General features: G+C 50.9%; 1 protein-coding gene across 2 annotated transcripts in view; it reads left to right on the top strand.

The window, feature by feature from the left end:
• The window catches only part of LOC135316232 (collagen alpha-1(I) chain-like), a 98,277-nt gene that overhangs the window by 16,619 nt on the left and 60,846 nt on the right, over window positions 1-20,812 (top strand). For both annotated transcript variants that reach the window (XM_064468956.1, XM_064468955.1), the window contains exon 2: window positions 20,200-20,347. In XM_064468956.1, coding sequence (XP_064325026.1) covers window positions 20,200-20,347 — 148 coding nt within the window. The remainder of the gene's footprint in view (window positions 1-20,199; window positions 20,348-20,812) is intronic.

Raw genomic sequence — 20,812 nt, 5'->3', positions numbered from 1 at the left:
CCTTTCGCATTGCTGAGGAAAAGCTTCCTCCAGTGAAAGGGTCTGGTGGGCTGTGTTGGAAGCTATGGAGGGTTTGACTGTCACAGGGCAAGGAGTGTTCCAGGGTGCCTCCAACCTGTGAAAAGTGAGCCAGATCTCCTCTTGGTTCCTGTGTACTCCTGGCTCCCAGCCAGGGAGCTCAATGGGAGCTCCTTTTAGGGGCCATTTCGAAAAGGGAACCAGCTAGTTCTGGTTAACCCCTTCCTGATGCCCGCAGCAGCCATGGTGTTGACCAACACCAAGATACCCAGATGTCTCATCCCTTGGCCACGGTGTGGTCCTCCCCTTGCCAATGCAGGGGGAAGGGGAAAAGAGGTTCCCCCTCCTCCATGGGTGTTCTGGGGTGTTGGGGGTGATTCATCTATCCACAGAGCCAGAAGCCCGAGATGCTTCCCATGGGCAGTGCTGGACAAGGGGCAGCTGGCAGCCAAGGCACCCCTGTGCTTTGTGGCACGGCAGCGACAGCTTCGGGCAGGGAGAGGGTGGCTCATGATCTCGGCAGTTGCTGTGAGCTGGGGGTTCTCCCCAGGCTGTTTCTCACCCAGAACCACTCGCTGGAGGTGTCTCTGCAGGGGAAGGAGATGCGTTTCTCTCTAGGACGGTTCACTGCAAAGGTGCGTTCCCACATCTTGCGTCCGTGGGGCCGACCTGTGAGTGCTTTGGCTGCTGCCGGAGAGGAGGTCTTGGGGCTGGGCGGGAGGGAGTGGAGGCAGCGCGGGCGCTGCTGCGGGGCTGGCCAGACCAGCCTGGTCGTAGTGTTCTGGGGAGATGGAAGCTTTCATCAGGCCTGGGGTGTGGTGGATGGATAATGGCTTTGTGCTGGAGGTGGAGATGGGCTGGATGGTTTTCTGGATGGGATAATAAACTCCTGGCTTTAAAAAAAAAAAAGAAAAAGTTTTAAAAGAATCAATAAAAATCACTTCTGAACCTTTTTATTCAACTTTTTGTGCTTGAACCATTAGCAGTCGGGTTTTCCAAGCTTTCCTCTATAGCTGTGAGGCTCAGGAGGATTAATTAAAGAGAGATTCAGAGCTGTTAATGAGTCCAGCAGCTGGAGCATTAAGTCTTTGTCTGCATCGGCAATTAGTGTGCTCTACCAAAATCAGATCCGCAGGTCAGCAGGTCCAAGCCCCCTGTGCCCGCTCTATATGGGCTCTGTGGTTTTTACCTTGGACTGCTCTTGGATTTTCAGTCCACAGGATACTCTCCGTGTTGGAGAACATTCCTCCACAGCACTTCTTCTGGCTTAGTGTCACCAGAAAGGTGTCGTTTGTCCGGTCCATGACTGCTCTGCTGTGTAAGCCAAAGCAGAGTAAGTGGGGGTGGTTGGGGCTTTCACCCTGAAATGCCTCCCTGATCCTAATTAAAGTAACTTGTGCGTTTGGGTTTTTCTATTTGCTGTGTTTATCTTCCCCCTTCAGAAACAGCTTGCAGAAGCACGCTGTGAACACGTCTCTGCTGCAGCTCAGTAGAGTACGGACTAACGTTGTCCAAGGGAGCCCTTTTCGGCCGTCCTCTCCGAGGGAGACAGGGAGCGTGGAGGTCCTCACTGCACCCTTGTGTCTTTAAAGAGGTGCAAGGGTGGCAGAGCTAATTTTCAAGCAATGTTTCGTAATCTGCATTAAGATTTGCTCCAGACTTGAGAATCTTAAATGACAGAGGCGCCCCTGGCCCTGGGCTCCCTCCGCGTGTGACTGTGACTCACGGCGCAGTGGCAGACGTGCTCTGGCTTGTAGGCGTACCCTGTGCCTGTGGAGTACACACGCAGCACACGCACGTCTCTCTGAGCAGTGGAATAACTCCTTTGCTCAAACCTGGCTGCGGCACTGAGGTGCCTTCCCAGCTGGTGCTGGCTGTGTGGAGCCCCATCCCCAGGCTGAGCTGCCCCAAGGGCTCCCCCAGGATTCTCTCCACCCAGCGAGATGTGAGAAGATGAACCCTGCTCCTTTTCACAGCACACAGTCGCCTTTTCCCAGCTTTAATCTCCCTGAATGTGTTTTTGTTTCATTTCTTTATTCCTTTCAGGCTTTTACTGGATTTCCCACGGGGCCCAGGCCAGGCAGGTAGGGGATGCTGATTGGAAACAGAGTAGGACTGGAAGTAGCAGAGATAAATGACCTGATAAAACAGCTAGAGCCTGGCTGATGTGCAGAACCAGCACGGGACTGTCCTCACCCCTTCCTGCCTGCTTGGAGAGATCTTGAGCCAACCAGGAGTCAGCCCACTCCTATTAACTGCTCCTCTTTATTTTCTGCTCTCTTTCTTAATACCAGGGTACAAGCCTTGCTGCAGAGAGCAGGGGTTAATGCAGCTCAAGCCCTGGCTCGTAAGCGCAATGAGGTCTTGGTCCATTACTGCTGCTTTACACCCCTGCCTGCCTAGGGAAGTTGACTGCCAAGAAGAAAGGGATGAGCATCAAGGTTTTCCATAGCATAAAGGGATGTGGGTTGCTCTGCTTGGATAAATGAGTAGATTTTTATTCTTATCTCAAACTTGAAAGTGGGTTAAGTGTGTAGGAGAGTAGTTGTCTTTTTTTGAAGCCTGTAACATCAACAGTTGCCGTATCAAAAACAGCACAAGAACTGCTTGCTCAAAGCACGGCGCAATAATCAGGTTACTGACATCTCCGAGTGACGGTTGCTGTTGCGTTTGAAGTGATGGCCTGGATTTGTCGCTTTTATAGCTGCTTCTGCAGCTGAGCAGGGCAAAGCTTCATCTGTCACTCCTCAAGGACCCTCCTACCCCAGCCAGGGTTTCTCTTTAGCTTGATGAACAGTTTGCTGCTGAACACCATGACACGGGGCTCCGTAGAGCTCAACCAGGACTGGCAGTCATGTCTCCTTCCCTGTGCCCTTCCTCCGCGGTTTTCTGTAGAGGAGTAACTGCCTGTTCCTCCTCTCCACGAGGGATTAGCATCCACAGAGCTGCCCAGCACCGGCGAGTCCCTTCTCCAGCGACAGCCCATCTCTTGGGGGTACTGACTGCACGCCACCACGCAGTCGTGGCCGTATGCAGCCCATCTCACTGTAACTTAAGGCAGGGTTGACAGGAGGGTAGGGCAGGCTCTTGAAATATAGGAAGCAAATATTTTACAGAGAAGAGGTATTTGAGCCTGGCTGTCCCAAAGCTTAAGGCAGTGTCCTGGTCTCCGGGCTGTGGCAGGGAGGGAACGGCTCCATTGACGTTGTAGGTCTGTGATTTGGCCCACTGTTTTTCAGATTTACTGGTGAATGAATATAATTATATATTTGGATCTCAGCTAATTACTTGTTTTGCTGGAGGTTTGGTGGGAAAGCTACAGCAGTTCAAGCCAAATTCCACTTGTTATATTCTTTCTCTGTTTGCTTCACTTCCAAACTAGAAAAAAAGAAGGAAAGTCACTTCTTCATGTAGCCCTGCTGCTCACAGAGCACTGAAGTGTGCCGCAAAGGCTGGGAGCACTGCTGCAAGCCCAGCATGACTGACTGCTACAGCGATCGCTAGGACATTTAATCTAATGACTTGAAAACAAACTCACCCCAGTTAGTTTGAAGGAGCCCTGGGAGAGCTGTGCTCACAGCAATCTCCACGTTGCTCCGTGAATAAATCTAGCGGGTATAGCTGGAGTTAGACAGGAAAGTAATGTTCTCTGCCCTTAAGAAATACAGGTGTGGAGAGTGAGAGCAACTGCCCTGCGGTGTCTGCAGCACACCACCCTCGGAGAAATGCTTGTGGTACCTTTGTAGAGTTGCTCCTTATTAGGGATATTTCTGGGAGAGCCTAGAGGAGAACCACCATGCTGTGGCAGGGGGATGACTGTGTCTCAGGACCTCACAAGTGAGATGTGGAGTGAGTTTTTGAACTGTTGGCCATGCACGTTCAATGGGATCTCTGTTCCTTAGGTCCTCTCCTCCCGTGAGACCGTGCACTCTGCAAAGGCACTGTTGTAAGATGCTTTGGCTGCTTGAGCCTGCACCAGGACATCTGTCCTGGGGAGGTGTGGGCTTCCTCAGCACGCACCTGGGAAGGAAAAATGGTGGAGCCAAGGGGAAGGATATAGGGGTTCTGGAGTCAGCTGTGGATGCTGGACATCAACACTGACTCTGCCTGCTCCAGGAAGTGTGCAAAGGCATAGGGGTTTGCCTGTCCCACAGGGGTGCTGTGCAGGCGTCTGAAGGTGTCTTTCCACCCCAGCGCCTCCACATGGTGCCGTGATAGACATGCCAGCATCGATGGGGCCAGCAGACTGTTCTGACCAGCCCTGTGCCAGTGAGATACCTTTTACCTCCCTATCTACCTTCCTTACCCTGCTCCCAGTTTTCCCTCAGAGGCTGGTCCATATTGGCTGATGCTTTGAGCGTCACGGCTGCTAGCTCCAGTTGCACAGGGTAGGCGTCTCTTCAGCAGCTTGCACAGCCTAAACCCTTTGGAGGGTCACTCCCAGGAGCCATGCAGAACCCGCTGAGCTGCAACCTCTTACTTGCCGGCATGAAGATGCAAGGCCAGGTGGCAAGGATTGTTTTTCACAAGCTGGGAACGTTTTAATGTCTGGGAAAGAGACAACTTGAAACCTTCCACCAGAAGGACTTCTCCCACTGTGATATTGGATACAATATACGGCTTAAAAATAATTCTTGGCACTTTTGGAGCGCTCTGTGATATATTGTTTTAGTTAGCAAACCCTCCTTTTTCAGTCTGGAAGCTCACGGGCCTAGCTTTTCTTCTTCTTAGTCGTTACACAGAGGTGGCAGGGCAGTGCTGTAATGCACTGCTCCCTTCAGTGAAGCTGGAGACGTACCAGGGTGGGTTATGGGTGAAGCTCATAGTAGAGGACTAGAGGAGTTCTGATGTCTTCCAACCTGTGTGTGTCTATAACGGTGGTAATTTCAGCGGTCCTCTTCACCACTCCAGAGTACGTTGTGCTAGAGGTGATTTGCGGGTGAGGTGGGACAAAGATGCTGCAAAGTATTTGCCACAGAGGTTATCAGACATGGTGCTGAGGCACTTAAGCAGAAGATACGTCTACAGAGAGGAAGAAAACGCTTGGGGATGTTCTTCAGGTTGGCTGCTTCCAGGTGAAGGAACAGCAAAGCTGAGGGAGGGTGGGCTTGGGGATCTGCTTTGATGGACCTCGATGGACTTGGTGGAGCCTGAAGCTGAGCTGCCAGTAGAGAGGTGGCGCTCAGTGACCTGGGGCGTGTGGTGAGAAAGGGGGTGGATGGAGCACGGCTTCTGAAGCTGGTTCTAATGGGGTACGTAATTTCAAACAGGAAGCGGGAGCGAAAGTCACAACCATTAAAACACTTGGTTTTCCTGGGTTTTGTAAATAAAGTTTTGTGGGGTTTTTTTGTTGGTTTGGCTTTGTTTTGGTTTGTTTTTTTTTTAATGTCCTGACATCTCAGGGTTTTAAAAACAAAATTTCACTTTCAGTTTCAAAACAGCTGTGTGTGTTTCAGTTAACTAAAGTTAAGTTGCATGAAAATAAGAAAGAGGTAACTCATCCACAGACAAAGATGAAACCCTTCATTTCTAGGCTGACTCAAAATGACTCATTTTCCTTCTTTTTTTCTTTTTTTTTTTTTTTACTCAAATATTGGGAAAGTTTTCTGTTTGACACTGATTTCTTTCCAACAATTTTGTTTAACCCTGAGACCTCCCCCACATCTCAAACCCAGCATTTTCTCAGTGTCGTCTGTTCAGAGAAGTGGAGCCTCTCTAACGAATGTGCTTTGCCTCGCTCAGAGGCAGCAGGAGGAGTGAAGAGCGCATTTTTTTTTTTTGTGAGGCAGATCCATCCCTGCTGTTAAAACAAGACTTGTCAGCTCTGTGTCTGGGGCTCTCCCAAAACCTGCACTGTTATCTGAGATGGGCTGTGCAGAGGCAGTGTGCATGGGTGAGCATGTGTGATCTCTGCCTCTCTCAGCTTTACTGGTGATGAATCATAAAGGCTTGAAAACTGTTTTTTGGTGGGAGAAGAGATTTTTTTTTCCTCTGTGTTCGTCGGCATAAGAAACTTTAGTTTTTCTCCTTGGGAAATTCTCTAGGTCAGTAAAGAAACAGAGAGAAAGAAAAAATAATTCGAGTTGGGAAGTGATTATTAGTGGGTAGGATGCTCCAATGCAGCCTTTGGAGTAGATGATACAGGAGTGGGCACAAACCAGCCTTTGGGCAGGATGCTTTTCGCAGGGAGGAAGAGGATTTTGAACCCTGGGAAGAAAACAGGGGTGGAGATCTCCACATCCAGCAATGGGCTTTTGCATAAAGGCTGACCCATTGTGCAGGTCTGCCCATGCCCATGTCGTGAAGGGGCGTTGGTCTCTTCTCCCAAGTCACCAGTGACAGGACGAAAGGAAACGGCCTCGAGCTGCGTCAGGGGAGGTTTAAGTTGGGTATTAGGAAAAATGTCTTTACTGAAAGAGTGGTCAGGCCCTGGCACAGGCTGCCCAGAGAGGTGGGGGAGTCACCGTCCCTGGGGGTATTTAAAAGATGTGTAGATGCAGCACTTCATGGCATGGTTTAGGAGACACAGTAGTGTTGGGTTGACAGTTGGATTTGGTGATCTTAGAGGTGTTTTCCAACCTTAATGATTCTATGATACTCTGTGCTGAGTATGTCCTCCCTAGGACCTCATCCATAAATGAAGTTGCAGAAGGCTTCTTCAGTCCCAGTGGAACACCTGTGCCCATCCTTACCCAAGCTCACCGCCTGCAGAACCTCCTCTGCCCGGGATGCAGCCACGGCGAGCCAGGGCTCAGCCTCGGGAGGTGGGGGAGCCGTGGTGGATGAATGTGCGCCGAGGAACGCTGAGAGGGTCAGCCCCTCCTGGCGGGTGGTGAAGCGGTCCCTCCGGCACAGTGTGGGGTTTGACAGCTTCTCTTCATGTGAAGGAAATCCTGGTTTATGTTTATTTGCCAACAGCTTTCTGAGCTGCCGTTCAAGCATTACGGGCTGAACCTGACCCGTGAGGCTTTGGTGAAATGAGACTTTACAAGAAGATCTTTTTGCTTGGGGGGGGTCTCAGGGTCCCTGGCCCTGATGCCTGGGAAAGCATCAGCTCATGGCATCGAGCAGCTTGCTGTGAAACCTGAAGGCTGACAGGCACCCAAAGATACTTTGGGTGTAAAAATACCACTGGAGGGGGAGAGGTGGGAGGTGAGTAGCTCTGCGAAATGCCAAGCATAAAGAACTTGGAGGAGCATTCAGAAGTTGAGTGAAGGTTGAAACCGCAACAATTCAATAGTTTGTGCAGGAAAATTGGCAGCCACAAATGTGGAATGAATCACAAATGTGCACATGTTTTGCCTGAGGTGAAAATCATAGTGCTTTTTGGCTGTGAAGTGTCAGCTTGTTAGTCTGGGAAACATTCATTTTTAATTTTTTCTTTATTCTTTCTTGTGAGCTGTGTTGAAGGGAGCATAAAAGGAAGGTTGGGACTGCTGCTCCTGCCCCACTCTGCCCCAGGCTGGGCTGGTGCTGGTGCATGAGACTTGTGCTTCTTTCTCTCTCTCGTTCCTGCTCCATTTCTGCAGATGCCCCGGGGCAGGGGATGTGTGGTAGCTAGATACAACCTCCACAACACCGTTCCCGGGCAAATGAATCTTAACTCCAGGTCAGAGCCTGAGCACTGACCCTTGCAGCAGCATATGTAAAAGTGAAGGAAGCAGAAATAGATCCCTGCAAAGCGCTGTGCACTTCACTTGCCTGCGGTAGAAAACTTTCCCTGTAACTGTGCTGGTACTAATTTCGGCTTGGGCATTAGTCATACGCTGAGTAACAGGAGCTGGTAGAGGCACTTGCAAGGCGCAGTGGCAAAGCTCAGCTCAGGCAGGTCCAGCTCCCACAGCCCAAGGCTGTGGCAGGTGTGGACTCACAGGAGCAGCGTCTGTCTGTCCCCTCTCCCTCGGCATGGGACCCTTGCTGCTTTGCAGGGAACGCCAGTATCTCCAAAGTGATTAATTGTAGCATAAAGTGGCTATATTTTAGCTAAGATAAACCATGTGCTGCCCTGTAGCCATTCTTTTCAAGGGGGAAATTGGCCTTGCTGAATGAAGGCATGGCCAGGAAAGAGTTTCCCTGAGTTAGGATGGGTTAGGACAGAGGTAGGGGGTTTGCCAGTCACTTGTGCAATAGGGAGTCTCCTGCATTAGACCCCAAGCTTTTGAGAAAAAACAGGCAGGAGCTGCCTTTCCCTGCCAGCAATCAGGGCCTTGAGCCTCCAACAAGCTCCTATGAAGCATCCCTGGTCGCTTCGCTGCCAGGCGGGTGGTTGGAGGAGCCCGGCAGGCAGCACTCTGCCCAGGAGCCCAGACACGTCTGGGGCCCTGGCTCTCTGCCCACCGTGCTTGGCACAGCACGGGAGCGTGTCCCTGGCAGCCTTGTGTCCGGCCCCATGTCCCCTGCGTGTCCTCTGGCTTTTGCCCTCGAGCGCTCATCCCTGAGTGCCAACTCCTCTCCAAAGCCAGGCCTGCGGGACGGGCAGCGCTGGTGTGCATCCAGCTTTGTGGATGTAACTGGCATGTTTGCCCTGCACTTTCAGGACCATTGATTACTCCAGGGGGGTGGTTTCAAGGGTTGTTTTTTTTTCTGCAGACTGGCATGATGGAAGCACAACTATAAACGTAAAAGCAGACGTCCTCCTCCTGCCCCATGAGGGGTTTCTGGCTGGGGCACGATCTACCACACGAGTGCTGCAGCCTTGTGTGCACCACAAAGAAGTTTGTTGCAAAGTCTCTGCAGTTTGTGACCCTTGTCACCCCTGAATTTGTGAATACATACAAGTCAAAACAGATCTGGGCGTGGGTTTGCCAGCTCCATGTGTGTGTATGCACGTGATGGGGCTGGAGGGCCATCAGCACGAGGCCAAGGGCACGGCAAACTCTGGGTAGGGTCTTTGCCCACCCTCCAGCTCCTCTTGCAGGGATGTGATAACAAGGTATTTCCTAGGTGAGCGAGGTGGGAGTGACCTGAGCCAGACCTTTACAGTTACATTATGTGATTTCTCCCTGAGTAAAGTCATCAGCTCCTATCAAGCTTGGAAAATTAAGCTGACTCCCTCACCTCCCCCAGCCGATTTCTTTTGGGCCGCTGCAGGGTGGTTGATAGAGCACATTCATCATGAATATGCTGAGACCCAGCAGAGGAGGAGGGTAGTGATTGCCAGGGCTTGATTCAGGAGCAGAGCAGGGAGCTCTGCAAAGGACCTGTGAGCACATGAAAGGTGAAAGCCTGGAGAGATGTTTTCTGGGTACCTCTGGCTCATACGGAGCTTGCCCTTCTGCCTGCACCTTTCTAACTCTGCCAAAGACTTCTGCCCCTCGGGTCTGCCTGCAGCGGAGTTTGAGAGGTGGAAATCAGTCAGATTAGGGAAAACACACTCTGATTGTTTGGCTGCAGTGAAGAAAATAGCACTCAGTTTGGTCAATGCAAGGACTGAATTGTGGGCTTGCTGGGGTTAAAAGCTGCAGCATTTATTGCTTTAGCTGGGGTGCAGGAGATCCCTGCTTGGCAGGCAAGGTCTCAAGGGAGCAAGGAGGATGGGCACAGGAGAAGACAGGCAAGAGCTTCCGTGGCGAGCTAATTCTCTGCTCTTTCCTTTTGGCTAGGAAACGGACATGTAAGTCCTACTTATCTCTACACACATATCCTCCCAGTGCCTCCCAGCTCTGCTTCATTTCTCCACCTGTACAAAAGGAAAATCGATTTGCCCATGATCGTGTGGAAAGGGAAATGAAAACGTGGGCAACGTGCTGAATCATCAGGGTGAGCCACTACATAGGTAGACTTGCTTGTGCAGGGCAGGTTATGAAGCAGCACCTGTCTGGATATATTGAGTTCAGTTGTCATTTTTCTTGGGGATCTCGGTCAGCAAGGTCATGCGTATACAGCTGGGGACAGCACAAGCCCTGCTCCATGAGTGGTGAGCAGATGCTCGTCAGCGCGGTCTGCACTGGTTTGAGTTAACCTGCGACCCCGGTTTGCCCCGGCTGGGCAGAGCTGCTCTCGCTCCCTCCAGCTGCGAGCGCTACCAGAAGTGAAGCTGTGCTTGCTGGTGCCGTTGTCTGACCCGACGGGGCAGCTCCCGTGCTTGAACATAAGGTCCCTGGGTCTGAAAAGACAAAGGACCTTTCACTGCTTTACTGCTGCTAATTTCCCGCAGTTTTTTGATACTTTGATTGTAACTTGGAAAACAGGAGTCGCAGAGATCCTGAGCCAACGTGCGCTTTGTCACGGTGCGACAGATGGCTGCTGGCCCACGAGCAGACTCCTTCTGGTTGCTTTTCACCAGTGACTAACATCTGGGTGTATCGGCTTAGATCTGGCTTGCCTTGCACATCGTCAATGATATCAGGTTTAAGCTTTGGTTTTTCAGCCTCGGATGGCGTTACACGTTTAAAATCACTGTTAGACTAAACCAAATGAACCAATTCATCACTAGTGGAAGGAGCAGGAGCAGGGCCGCTTGGAGGAAGGGTTTGGTTTTGGGGTGCACGAAGCCCTTATTTGCTGAAATGAGAGGAATTCCCAAGATGGGCTCCCTGGACATATTTATTTTTATTGTCTCTAGCTGTAATCTCTCCCAGATGCGTACGTCTGCAGCAGAAGATAATACTAACCCGACCGTTTCCCTTGTTACTCGAGACACTTTCAACATTGTTGAAATAATAGCTCAGGCTGAGCCTCTGCCAGACTTTAAAATAACTACTCTAAGACAATGGGAGGTTAAGCTGGAGAAACATCTGTGAAGATCAGCCTGTAATGGAGAAGAAGGGGAGCAAGGTATTTCAAAAGTAGATGTTTCCCATCAAACTGTTGCTTCATGCCAAAACTCTGAAATTGCATTTCCTTTCGTAAGAAATCTTTCTGCCTTATTCAACTCTACCTCTTCATTTCAGTTTTGTAGCTTCTGGTGTATATTTTGCAGATCCCCCTGCCATTTGGTGAGGAAAGGGGAGTTAGGAGGTAAACCAAACCCTTCCAGCTCCTTCCCTTCCTACCGCTGCTCAGAGAGCGCCGCCTGCCCACGGGCTGCCTGTGTGCTGCCCTGCTACAGCTCGCTTTCCCACCCCCACAGGGTTCCGCTGAGATTTTGAAAATGCATCCCCTTCTGCCTTAGGAGGAGTTTAAGACTTCACAAAACATCGTGAAAGCTCAAAAGGGAGAGAATGAAAGCTCTGTGTGCTCAGGGATCTCTTGGGCAGCCCGGCCACCTGAGCAGAAGTATCCTCCATTGCCCCCTAGGACAGGAGGGGCTTGAGCTCAGCTGTCTGCCAGCGGCTGCTAACACGGACACTGGCTTTGGCTCAGCAAACCCTTACGCCGCAGGGAGCTGGGAGGAAGCAGCAGGAAAGGGTTGCTCTCCTCTCTTGCAGGCATCTGCTGTTGGAGCCAGGGATGGGGGCTGGAGGGACCTCCTTGCAGTCCTGACCTTGAAGTCTGTCAAATCCAGACAAGCCTTGGCCACGGGAGCTTGGGGGTGGTGTGTGCTGGCCATCAGCATGAGAGGAGGCTGAAAATCAGGGGTACGAGTTCCGACCGTGCCGTGGGCTGCCCTGCTTGGTGCTGGCCATCCCACCCAGAGGAGGTTTTCATGATCATCCCTTCATTTCTTTTCTCTGGTGGCTTTGTGCGTATTTAAGTGTGCGTGTGTGTCTTCCAACCCTATAAAACAAAACAACAGAGAGGGAGGCTCTTGGAAAGCTGGTGCTGGAAACAAGCCCCCGGAGTGTGATAGTTTGCAGAATTTGCTATTAATTTACTTTGACAATGGAGCAACAGAAAGAAGCTTATTTACTAGTGACAGTGAGGGCCAATGTTTTTGGGACTTGTCCCTACTCAGTCTTGCACAAGTTTTACTAGTATGTTTTTTAGTTGTTTTTAAATTAATCCCACAGTATCCTCTGTATAAACATTGTAGACCAATTCAAATCTGGTTTATGCTGATTCACTCTAATTCAGTAATTAAATTTAATTGCTGTGAGGCAGACTTGAACACATTGACGAATGGCTGTGTGGGGATTTGCACAGGTCTAAATGAAATCCATTCAAAAATACCCCTCTAGCTAAACGTATTAAGCCCTGAATATATATTCAACATCAGTTTCACAGTGTTTGGCTTGAGTAAAGTGAGAGTTTGAGCTCCACCCAATAGCACTTGCTGTCAGTGCTCCAGGAGGGGACAGGACATGCATGCACAGAGCAGAGGAAGGAGGAACTGGGGAGGGTACATGGAGAACAGGGGATAGGAGACACACCAGGGTGTGCGTGTGGCCTGGGAGTCGAGGGGTGTGCGAGGCTGGGGTGACGTGTAGGACCCGAGAGCATCTTCCTAGAGTCCAGGAGCTTTGGTCTGAGATTACCTCTGTTGCTCAGGAAGGAGATGGTTGAGGAGCTCTGCGGGATCTCTCAGTACATGTCTCGGGAAGGTTAGAAGTAGCTTCTTTTTTGTTTTCTTACTAAACGAAAACAAAAATAAACCAACCCAAGTGAGGCCACCAAATTCTGCAGAGCAGCTAGCCGTTGTGAGCTTTCCTCCCAACCCTTCCCAGCACCTGCTTCAAAAGGGTCTTCAGACTCTCATTTCCCAGCTGACAGGATACTGACCTGCTCCATGTTTTCAAAGCCTTTCCCTGTCCTCACGAGGGCAGGAAACATACTCTTTCAGTTAATGGGGTGGGATTTTCATGCTGTTTCATGGCTTGGGCAGTCAGGATTTGCAGAGAGAAGGCCCAATGAGGATGGTGAAGCTGAAGGCTGAAATGCCTACCCAGCCCACTTCCCCACTCCTGTGGCCACTCTGGTTTCATCGTCCCCATTGTGGGTTTAGCAACTCTTAAACTCTTTGCTTTCCTGCTCCCATTGCTCTTCTCCTGAAAGCTCTTTTGCAAGCTCTCTTCTTTTTCTGCCTACTTTTGGCTTACTTTTTCCTGTAGCCAGCGTATCCTTAGTTGGGGTCATCCTCAACTTCCAGCAGCCCTTCCTCCTCCCCAGGCTTTGTCCCCAAAAGCCCCATCCTTATCCCAGCAGAGCCCCCCGTGCTGGGCCCGTACAAAGGAGCAGCAGCACGCCTGCAGATCTGCGTAATGAGCTTGAAAAGAAGCCTGTGCTCTGATTTTTCCTGTCTAAACCATGTGTACGGCTAACTCTTTCTTCTGAAAAGGTTTCGCTTCCCTGAAATTTTCTGTCCTCTCTGTGGGTGGATGGTTGCATTCACTCTTCCACTAATAGGTACAACGTTCTCCGTGAGAAATGTGCTTTTTCTTTTTCTTCCTGCTTTGTCTCTGTCCCCTTCAACTTGAGCCACTGGGTCAAAACCAAATTATCTCTGCTCTCCGGAGCAGCGAGGCGAAGGTTGAAGTCCTGTTGCATAACCCTCTGAATGCGGGTCTGTCACTGTGAGCTGTGACCGCTTCGGCTTAAACCTCATCTCGTGTGGCTTGTGGTGTTGCCCTTAAAAAGAAATTATTAGGTGACAGGGGAAATGGGAACAGTAGGAGATGAAGGTGGCACAGGAGGTGACACGGATGGCTGCCGTGGACACTATTTACGTTACAAGCAATGCCAGAATAGAAAGAGAAGCAGGAAGAGCTGCTGAAGGGTTGATGTCCTGCAAAGATAACGCTACCAAGGTGTCCTTGACCTTGTCCACCCAATGTGCAGAGTCATCATGGAAGTCCAAACAAATATGAGGCTGCCATCTTGGGTCCCATTGGTCCGGAGAAGGTCACACACAACCTCCAAGTCTGAGAACATCTTTCAAGAGGCAAAGGGTGGAGGAAAGTGAGCTGTTGAGAGGGGAGTGGGGAAGCATCGGTGTTTTGGGAGGGCTGTCTTGTTTTGAATGCTTGGTTACAGACCATGTCTGTGCTAATGCAGTGGGGTCAGCAGTGTGAGGTGCCAGGAAACCCTTGCCCTGGTATAAAATCTTCTTTTTCCATCACTTAATGCAGAGAGCCTTTATTATCGAATTCTAGCTGTGATGTTCAAGCCTCTCTAATTCAGAGTTTGAAAACACAGCTGAAGTGCATGGGCTGTGATCCTAAGCAGATTTCTAGCAGGACATTTTCATAAGGCACACAGAAATTAGAGAAAGAAAGACCCGTTAGGTCATATGCTCTACTCCCCAGCCATCGAGCACCAGGGCTCTCCTGGGGTTTTCCCCAGCTTGTCAAGCCCAGTTATTTTAGGTCCCAACCAGTGGTGCTGCATCCAGGGGAAGTGACTCAGTCTGACAGACCCTGTTTACAAGCTCTCCTAAGGTTCCAATTATGTTTTATGTTGTTTAATATTATCTCCTTTTCCCTCATTTCCCTCCTTTGGGGAAGAACATAAACCTGATTATAAGCTTCACACACACATACAAGCCAGAGGAAAGCACAGATGGTCATTTTTCTGTCTCTGCAACCTGGGGTGCCACCCCAAGGGACACTTTCCCCTGGGATGTAACCCCAGAAGTGAGGTGGGAAGGACCACTACTGAATCTTGTTGGGGTCCTGATCAGCCTCACCTGGGACCTCCACCCACACCCTCAGCCCAGAAGCTCCATTTAAACTCAGCCCTGGGCCCTCAGCCCTTCCCCAGGCTGTGGTGTAGGGTGCTTGCCTCCAGCCCTGCTTCTGGCTTTGCCTCCTGGATGGACCATGGGCCATGGACCTGCACTGGATGTAGTTTTTCCTCCTTGTAGGACCCCTGGTATGTTTGCCTCCTGTCCTGTATTTGGCTCCGACTCTTGGACAGACCTTGCACCCATACTGTAGCCTTGTTTCTGGACCAGTTTCTGCCAACGTACCCCTTTGGACTTGATTGTGCTCCTTGGTGGACCCTGGACCGGGTTCATGGCTAGCCTTGCTGGGGTTGCCTGTGGACCTTGTTACCAGGGCTGGCTCTGCCTACTGTGTTCACCCACCCTGGGGGTGCCTGTTGGTAAGGCACTGCCCACCCTCGGGCCCACCAGCTCCTGACTCCCCAGCCTGGGGGGCAGCTGGACCTGGCTGCCCCCTGCCACCTTCCCTCTGCACCGGCCGGGCCCGGCGGTGGGTGCCTGTACACCAGGCATGTCCCCAGCTGGCCTCGCAGGGTAACCACAATCCTTCTCTGCAGAGTTCCCTGACAAAGGATGTATTTACCTTTGGGGTTGTCCGCTGGGTCCCCACTCTGATCAAGACATGTTTCCTGTCTCTTCTTTTGTTCCTTGGGAATTTTAACTCCGTGTGGGGCCAAAGGACTGATGAGGGCAGGAAAGCCCTGTATTGAAAACTTGGATCTTACGCAGGCACATTGCCAAAGTCCCCAACACCAAACAGTGCAGGGCCATATGCGGACACCTCTGCCTTCATTTCTCCTGAGCTCTTCATCCTAGAAAAGCTGGTGCTTTTTGTGTGCTTCATATTTGAGCTGGAATTTGTTTATAACTTCTCAGAGTGGTGGGGTGAAGTTTTTTATCCCTCTTCCTGTGTGTTTGTCTAAGCAACTTCATTTTGAAAAAGGGGCGTGTAAAATTTTTTTATTTACTGTTTAACAGTTTTTGCAAAGGAAACAAACAAGAAGTCATAGTTTTTGAAAGAACCATCTCTTGAAGTGCACTAATGTGCTCAGACCAAGGCTGTGGAGGTATTGATGGTCCAGGGAATGCTGCTATCAAGCAGAAGACGCATCATACGTTGCTGGGCTTTGCAAGACTCTGCTGGTTTTCTCCTCCAGCCTGAGTCTGGGATTGCTGGAACATCTGCATTAAAACACAAGGTCTGTCTGGCTGCTTCTCTTGGTTCAGGTTCTGGGCTTTTGGAGGCAGAGGCCTCCTGACACAACACCAAGCACCACGATGGGTTCATGGGGTGTGATTCATCAGCTCCATGCTGTATCACTAATAGCTTGTTATAAGTGTCTCCCTTTGCGCTGACTGCGGTGCTCCCCATCCTTAGAAGCATTTCTTCCAAAACACACTTGGCACCCTGGTGATCGCTGGTTAACTTCACTTGGGGTTAACTGCAGCTTGGGATGCCACGTTCTTGGCTCTGGCTCCGCTGACCGGTGCTTGTCCTTGCTGAGGTTGGCCCGTGCACGTCCGCCTGGCAATGAACTGCCTGGGAAGATTCCTGAGCTGCTTTAGGAGCCCAGAGGCAAGCTGAATTTGGCAGCAGCTGTTGAACTCCAGGAATCTCCTTTCTAGGACAGAAATAGCCCTTCTGCAGACTTTTGGTTTGAGGTGGAATAGGAAAGATGTTGGCTTGGCATGCTGAATGTCCTGAATGCGCATCGTGGGCAGCCTTGCCTGGTTTTTCTGCAGCTGGACAAGGAAGAACCCAAGTCTAGAGCTCAATGCAAACACAGCTAGACTGTGAGCACAGCTTGGTGCGCGCCCTGCCTCTGGGGCCCGGGGCCCTGCCTCCAGGGTGGCGGTAGGAGCAGGCCAGTGGCGAAGGATGCTCAGCAGAGGTAGAAAGAGCATTTGTGAGCAGAGCTGATCGCTGATGGCCACTGGAAGGAGATGGGGAAGCCTGGCTGTGAAGCAAGGCAGTGGGGTGAATGCCTGTGGGCATAAGGCACATGAGCCCTAGGAAAGCTGAAAGGTCATGAGAGAACATGATTTTTTGTAAAGGAAACGTAGAATTACCATATCAGAAGTACAGTCTGTCCTGCCCCTGACACTGGTTTCTGCAGTGACCGCACTTACTGCATCCTCAGTATCCACCTGCCTGGGATTAATCTGCTCCCAGAAAGGCCGTGACCCCAATCTCTGATAGCTGGTGACTCAGACCCTGCAGCTGAGAATCCCTTCCATAGGTAATCCGTGTCCTTGAAAAGCAGTGTGTCTGCTCCCAGAGGTTAAGGCAAAGAGGGAAAATAAACCTGCTTTGAAATTTAAAGTAAATCCATGACATTCTTGTAACAACCAGCAACCCAGCAGTGTCAGGATGGGGATCTGACCCTTGGTTAATCCTGGGGACAAGTTGCAGGCAAAAGCTTTGGCACTGAGGCTGGTTGAGCACTAAATCCAGTGCCATAAACAACCTCCCTGTGCATCAGCTTCTGCCCCAGGCTGAGAGAGCGGCGCCACGCAGCACCGCTAATGCAGCAAGACGCTCTTCAAGGTGTCTGTAGCAGATCGATCCCATCGGATGATTTTCTGCCTCGTGCAGCATGGGTTTCTGCTGCAGGTGTTTCTGAGGCCCCACTGGCTTATCCCAATGGTGCAGAAACTAGCCAGGTGAAGCTAAAATAAATGCATGGAAAGCTGCCTCTGGAGAACTGGGAGGGGAAGAAGGTGGTGCATGTGGAGTAGCTGCACTCTGGAGCTGGTAAAGCAGGAGAAGGGCACCTGCCTTCCAGCTTCCCCAGCTCTGCGTGAGGGCTGGTGTCTGAGGGGCACGTCATTTATTTCAACATTTCACTTTTGGCTTATGGGGGAGGTCAGGGAGAGGAGAGTGGTGTTTGCAGGTATCTGCCGAAGGTATAACTGTGTAGCCCGTTGCCAGGGTTTGAATGCTGAGCCTCTCTGGGGATTGAAATGACCTGTTGTCATTTGGTTGTCCTTGCTTGCCTCCAGTAGAGGTTTGGCATGATCCTCTGCACTGCCTGCATCGTGCGAGGGGCCGCGGGGCCCCTGCACCTGGCTTTTGTTCTGCCACTCCCTGCGTGCGTGCAAGTGTGTAGAGAGGCGTTCACAGGGATGGGAACATGACTAAATCCTTCCTGTGACGTTCAGGCTCTGGCAGCTGCCATGGGAGAGTCTTCAGTGCTGCATAGCTCCTCTGTTAGAGCTGGGGTTGCTCCTGGCCCCCAGCATATGGTGGGGTGGGCCCACCTCTCCCTTGGCTGGTGAGGGCAACGTGTGCTGGTGCTCCACGCTGTGGGCAGCTGCCCCATCGGCTGCACCAGGTTGTGCTTCCTACCAGTCCCCTTGCCTGGGTCATCAGAGAGCTCATCAGTTCACTCCTGATTCTGTTTTTCTTTTATGTCAAATTCTTCTCTTGGGTTGGTGGGGCGTCCAGAGGTAAACACCAACCTTGGCTGTTTAAACCTGCCGGTACAGCCCTGTCGCTGTGATTGCTCTCCAGCTACCTCCAGTTCCCAGGACACGGGATGAGGAGTCTCTGCTACTTCAGGAAAGCACCAAGCACATACTTAAGTTTAACCCTACATGCACATGTTGTCATGGACCATGGTTTTAACTTTCAGCACATGCTCAAGGTGTGTGTTAAGGCCCTACCCTGCCCAGGAAAACTTCCATGTCAACATGTTATTCCTCGTACTCAGTCCCCAGCTGCAGTTTGTGTAGGAAGGCCCTTCACCTGATAGGATCTCCTGAATTCATACTTGTCTGCCTGTAATCACCAGCAAAGCTGATCAGTGATGAGGGCTACGGCCTCTGGAGATGGAGCATGCAGGTTTTGCCATGTCCATCGGTGTCAGCAGCAGGGAAATCGCCTCCCAAAACTGCTTGGGAATGAGAAGGGACAAATATCCATAATATTTTTTCCCCCTCTGACAGCTGTGTTTGGCCCCAGATTAATTCCCCACGCTGTGCATGTGCTTCACTTGTAACACTGATAAACTCTGCCGGCTCGGCACTGTTTCAGGATTTACAACCACTGATGTCTCCAAGGGGCTCAGTCCTGCACCCTCTCTCCCTTGGTACCATTTTTGCAATGTTCCTGCTTCTGAAGGCTGTTGCACTTTCATGTTGCTGAGCTGAGAGTTGTCTGGGAACACGAGGGGAGCTGGAGAAAAACCTGATGAAATCCCAAGTCACCACGAGCGGCTGTGTCTCCTGCAGGACTGCATTTCCTCCCCTCCTTCCTAGCACGGGGCTCTTTCTCTTACAAAACCTTCTGAGGAGATGGTGGCAGGACTGCTACATTAGTGTCTGAAGTGGATCAAAGCAACTTTCTGCTCAATTGATTTGCCAGAGCGGCAGATCTGTACGGTGTGTGTAACTCCTGTCAGGCTGCAGCCTGCCCGAGGATGTTCATCTGCCCTCAGAGAAGTCTGACAGCTCATCGACAACGGGAATTAGAGTGAATACAGAGGCTGGATGCCTCCCAAGTGCAAGTGATGGCAGATGTTAGTGCAGATGGTACTGGCAGGATTCCTGTTGATAAGTCATCAAGAGGGCTTGTCCAGGCCCTCCCAGTGGGTCTGTCCCTCCCTCCAGGGCTGTGGGTCTGGAGTGATCCAGACCCCTCCTGCAAGGCTGGCCCCGTGGGGTGCTGCCCTGGGTCCATCCCTCATCCCTTGCAGGTGGCAGGGTCATTGTGACGCTGCCCAGCAATGTAAAGGGATGACAATAAAGGAGGGACCCAGCTGTAGATCTCTCGGGTCTGTGTCTGGGTACAGCCAGATCTCTGCAAATTTTTTGCTAATGGAGGGGAACAAGAAACCTTGTGGTTTTAAACAAATTTTTGTTCAGGTATTTCTGTAGTTGAATGATTCTTTAGTTAAAGAATGAACTTGGAAAGGGAATGTCTCTGTGCACCATCGGAGTTAAAATCTCCTCATGAGACTGAAGTGATGGTGCTGCCAAATACCCCAGACCAGGGGCTTCCACCCAGTTCAAACCACCTTGCATGAGTTCTGAATGCGGGCCTTTCACTTGCTGGGAAAAGGTTACTGCGTGACGCGTGGCTCCCGATGGAGGTCCTGACCTTGTCGTAGTGATGAGCCCTGCTTTGTGCAGAGGGGAGAACTCCTGTGGTCCGTTCAGGGCCCCCGCCTCAGTGAGGGGCACACTTCATCCTGCTCCTCGGTTCAGCTCTATTGAAATTAGGAAAACTTCAACAAGGAAGCTTGGGAAAGGACTGAGCAGGATTTTCTGTATCCAGCTGATCCAGGACTTGTGTTTTAGGACTTCTGTGTCCCAGGCTCTGCTTTATAGTCCCGAGCATCCCAGATATATGGTCATAAAGGTACCACCACTGCTTGGGTAGACATAGCCCTTCATGTCTTTTGGGCATTGTCCTCAAAACACGTATTCTGTTTCAAAAATACCACCTGGCTGTTTCTGAGGTCATCTGAATCTTTGTTTTGGTCTGAGTTTGCTGAATTTGTGAATTTTTTTAATTTCCCCAAATTGCATTATTTTCTTTCTGGGGTTTTATCTGTCATCTCATAGGAAAAGCAAAGAGCAGAGCCCTGTAGTGAAGGTATCTCAGCTATTGAGCATCTTTTTCTTTTCCTCCAATGCAGATGAAGTGAACTTGCTGGACAAAATTACTTCCCACGCGCAGGACCTCAGCAATGTTTCCTTCAGCTACGATGACGCCAACTGCAGCATCCTGGAGATCGGGCAGTACGCTACCCTCAACATCCCTACGAGGGAGGCGTTTGGGGACAGGTGGGCTGCCTTCAGGGGGATGGGGTTGGGGTGGTGGTGCTCACAGTCATCCCATGCATGCTTATTGGTTTGAGGGGTTACTTTAAGAAGCCATTCCATAACGACACATCCACTCTGTGCTCTTATGAGCTCAGTACTTTTTCCCTTTTTTCCATCTCTTGGTTGTGTGCAGGGAAGACACATTGCCACAGTGTTTGACTGACCGTTTCCAGGAATATATTTTCTTGGTGTTCCCACCAGGAAGGCCTCTCTGCTCCGGCACGGAACTGGAGACAGCAAAAGATACAGCGCAGCCATATCCCTTAGCATTACTTGATGCCAAGGCACTGGTCTGTGGAGGCATAGACCTCGTCAGACCTTTGCTGTCCCTGATGTGGGGCTGTAGCTTGCTGTGGACAAGGACACTGGACACGGGGAGAGAGGGAAGCATTAAAGAGCTGCTTGGAAAAGGTTTACCAGCCAATC

The sequence above is a fragment of the Phalacrocorax carbo genome, chromosome 18 (genome assembly GCF_963921805.1).
Source record: "Phalacrocorax carbo chromosome 18, bPhaCar2.1, whole genome shotgun sequence".
NCBI classification, from domain to species: domain Eukaryota; kingdom Metazoa; phylum Chordata; class Aves; order Suliformes; family Phalacrocoracidae; genus Phalacrocorax; species Phalacrocorax carbo.
This window is presented reverse-complemented; position numbering and strand designations above follow the sequence as displayed.